The 3,740-nt window shown below is 50.4% G+C and overlaps 1 protein-coding gene across 1 annotated transcript; it reads left to right on the top strand.

Annotated features, from left to right (window-relative positions):
* Positions 1-3,349: 3,349 nt before the first annotated feature.
* STEHIDRAFT_27112 (Ac-type transposase) lies at positions 3,350-3,553 on the top strand (the record flags this gene model as incomplete). The annotated part of the gene is made up of 1 exon (XM_007311806.1): positions 3,350-3,553. A coding segment is annotated over one exon (204 nt), but the record flags the coding sequence as incomplete, so codon positions are not given.
* Positions 3,554-3,740: the final 187 nt, after the last annotated feature.

Genomic DNA, 3,740 nt, shown 5'->3' with positions numbered 1-3,740 from the left:
AAAGCAGAAAGCTCGGAGGACGACACTGACTATGTGGCGCATGCCTCAGACGATGATGCGATGGATGTAGACTCAGGCGAGGAGGCGGACGAAGACGACGACGATGATGATAAAGAAGAATCCCAAGAGCAAGCACTCGAATCTGCTAAGGTTACCCTTTTTGTGACTCAGTTCAATACTTCACGCTAACGTTGAGATCCGAATCTTTCAAAAGCCGGCCGACTCGCAGTTTGCTGATGTTCACATCCCGGATAAGGCACGAGCACGAAAGAAGCGACGAACCGCGAAGGTAGGCCCTCCCCTGTATTCAATGGCTTATGCTCTGCTTCAAGGCTTCGCATCTGATATTCACCGCATCTAGGGATCAGTTCCCGCCGGTCAGACGGCACCGTCCAGTGATGAAGAAGACGGAGGTGAAGTAGCGAAGGTGCAGAAGGTTATTCGGGGCCGAGCACACTCACGTTTCCAGTGGGCGTTGTCGTTCTTCAAACCTGAAGCTGTCCGGACGGATGACGGTAAAGATGTATGGTGGTGGACTTGTTGCTTTTGCGGGTAAGTGTTTGTATTATCTTTGACTTCATCTTACTCGGATTGCACCGTCTGAAACGTATGTCTCTGTCCAGTACCTTTCGCACTACTCCACGTACTCCAGGTTGCACCAATCGAGCTCTTGAGGTGAATAAGGTCACCAACAAGAGCAACTTCATCTCACACATGAAGACTTGCGAGAAGCGACCTGCCAGCGAGACATTTGAAGCCTGGAAAGAGAGGGGTTGCACGGTTCCGACTGCGAGAGATCATATGGAGGTTGTGGCGAGCAGGGCGCAACCCGCGCTCTTAAGTCCGGTTACCCAGCGCGGATTTCGTGAGGTATTCGTGAAGGGTGTGATGGAGGACGATCTACCATTTTCGTTTGGCGAAAATGAAGGTATGAGGACCATGTTCGAATACATCCTGCCACCGGGCATCACTGTACCATCCGGGAAAATGGTTCGACGCGATCTGGATATTCTTGTCGATGCTTTACTGAGATATGTTGATGGTGACATCAAGGTACGTCTTACCTCGATTGCGATGGTACATTCTTTCGTGGCACCCACGCCACATCAAACTTACAGCGGTCCGTATCTATTCTAGGCGCTGAATAGTCTGATTGCGATCATCGTGGACGGGTGGGTTGCGAAGAACTCGGTTTACGCTTTTGCGGGCGTGATTGGTTGCTGGATTGACGATGAATGGGTGTGGCACGAGCATGTACTCGATCTGCTCGCACTTAATGGTGACCACTCTGGCACGTCGTATGGTAAAGCGGTGTTCAAGGCCTTGGAAGCTCGCGGAATCTCCGATAAGCTCAGTACGACTTTCAATCTACCTTTGATACCCACTTGAATTGATTCTGATGAAACATTATTAGTTGCAACCACGAGCGACAACGCCGCGAGCAACGGTGTAATGAACCGCGATATATGCCGACGTATAACCAAGGTGCACGGCCGCAGATTGAATGCGGAGAATATGCAGATTGGATGTGCGGCACATGCCCTCAACCTTTCAGTTCAGTACGCACTTTTATATGTCTTTCATGCCGTCCATTTAGAGTTGGGCGTACAATGTCGGACGTTGATTGTCATGCGTTACTCTTAGAGCATTTCTTCATTCGCTTGGATTTGCGCCGGATCCGGAAACTGAAGACACATTTGAAGAAGCCCGAGATTTTCCACTGGTGTATGATCCCTCGAAGGATGCGGATGTGATCGAGGAGACGGCGAAGCACAGTACAGATCTTCAAGAGGAAAGCCTTCAAGGAGAAATGATGCAGGAAAGTGTTGGCGATGCTGATACTGACGGTTCAGAATCGTCATCTGATGGTGAGGAAGGAAACGGCGGGCCGGAATCGAATCCCATGGACGCTCTCATCTCTAATGTCGCTGCATCCTGTGCGCCACAAAGCTCCGATGGCACCGCGGCAAAGTCGTTGAAGGTCGATCAGAAGAAGGCGAAGAAGAAGGCGAAGAAGTCTGACGAGCCGTTGAACCCATTGCAAAAGGTATGCTTCCTCTTTTCGAGAACTGTTCTGTGCAGTCGAATAACAGTACACCCTATCCTTTACCAGCTCCATAGTGTTGTTGTCGATATTTTACATTCCGAGCCCCGACGCAAGCGATTCCGAGCTCTTACACGCCGTGTGTGCGAGTCGGATGGCAAGAACCTTGTACTGATTCGGGGCATGCCAGTGCGCTGGAATACTACGCATGCAGAGATCGAACGTGGGATAAGGTTAAGTCCAGTAAGCGCTGTTGTGTTGTTCCCGTCTCTGTTGTCGTTGTTGACTTTGGCACCCTCTGGTGTCACCGTATCTTCCAGGCTATAACACAGTGGGTGAACGAGTTGGACAAACATTTATCGGGGAAGAAGGCCACAGTGGCGATTGCAAGGAAGAAACAGCTGGAGCTTACTCTCGACGATTGGGATATGTTGCGTAAAGTGTGTGAGATTCTCCAGGCAAGTTGCAACGTCAAACTTCATGTATCCTACCCTGTTCCGTTGAGCAGACTCTATGAAGCTGCCAAACTTATACACAGCACAATGTCCACCTAGCCTTTCTATGAAGCCACCCTCGACCTCTCACAAGCCGGAATACCCACCCTTCCTCTCGTCATTCCTTTGTACGATACAGTCGAGAAGTCCCTGGAGACACACCTCTCCGCAATCCGGCAAAGCGGCCTCACGGACAGATACAAACTGGGCCCCGCACTCGAAGCTGCTCTGGCAAAGTTGAAAATATACAAGGCCAAAGCACTGACAAGAAGTCATTACCCTCTTCTGGGTGCAGGTGAGTATATCTATATCTGTGCTCAGGTGTATTCGAATGGGGGGTCGGCTTGACGTGACTGATTTCTCCTTGTGCCCGTCCCTGCGACGGGTTTCTCGCAGTCTTACACCCAGGTATCCGAGGTGCTTACTTCGAAGATCCTTCTCGCGGGAATAATCCACCACTTGCGGCGTTATCCCGGACCCTCCTTGAGTACATCTATAGGGTATACGACAAGAAGATCCCCATCTTTTTTGGGCCTGAGCCACCGCCACCGGCCCCTGAGCCATCAGAATCCAAGCCTCGAGGACTGTTTGCGCGCTCGATTCACTCGTCTTCTTCTCAGCCCTCGATTGCGCTACCCTCTCGGTCAACTCGGCGCTCGGGAATGACCTTTCTGGAGAGGATGGCGGACGAGCTTAATGCATTCTATGGTGGAGAATTTCCGGCTGAAGATGGGTGTGACGTACTCAAGTGGTGGAAGGTAACTACTGAGCTCTGTTTTATGAATCATGTTGCGTGCATTGACGGCGATATCAGAAGCACAGCGTTGACTTTCCTGTTCTCTCGCTCATCGCACGGGATATTCTGGCGATCCCTGGTGTTAGTGTGGCGGTTGAGCGTTTGTTCTCGCATTGCCGCCAAACGATGACGGAATTGCGCTCTTCCATGGCGTCGGAAACAGCTGCCAAGGCCGTTGTCTCAAAGGATTTGCTGAAGGAGGGTGTCGGAAAAGAGTTGGATTATCTTGACGGACATGGTATTTGGAACGAATAGTTACGAGTAGTATTTGTTTCAAATGATTATGCTAAATTCGGGCGGATCTTACAATATGATACATTTCGAGCTCCGTGTACTCGATTTCCACATGATTCGGTTTTGTTACAATACCGGCCCGTAACATAACTTAAGTAATTTTGTCAAGCCC

Source organism: Stereum hirsutum (assembly GCF_000264905.1).
Source record: "Stereum hirsutum FP-91666 SS1 unplaced genomic scaffold STEHIscaffold_55, whole genome shotgun sequence".
NCBI lineage: Eukaryota > Fungi > Basidiomycota > Agaricomycetes > Russulales > Stereaceae > Stereum > Stereum hirsutum.
This window is presented reverse-complemented; position numbering and strand designations above follow the sequence as displayed.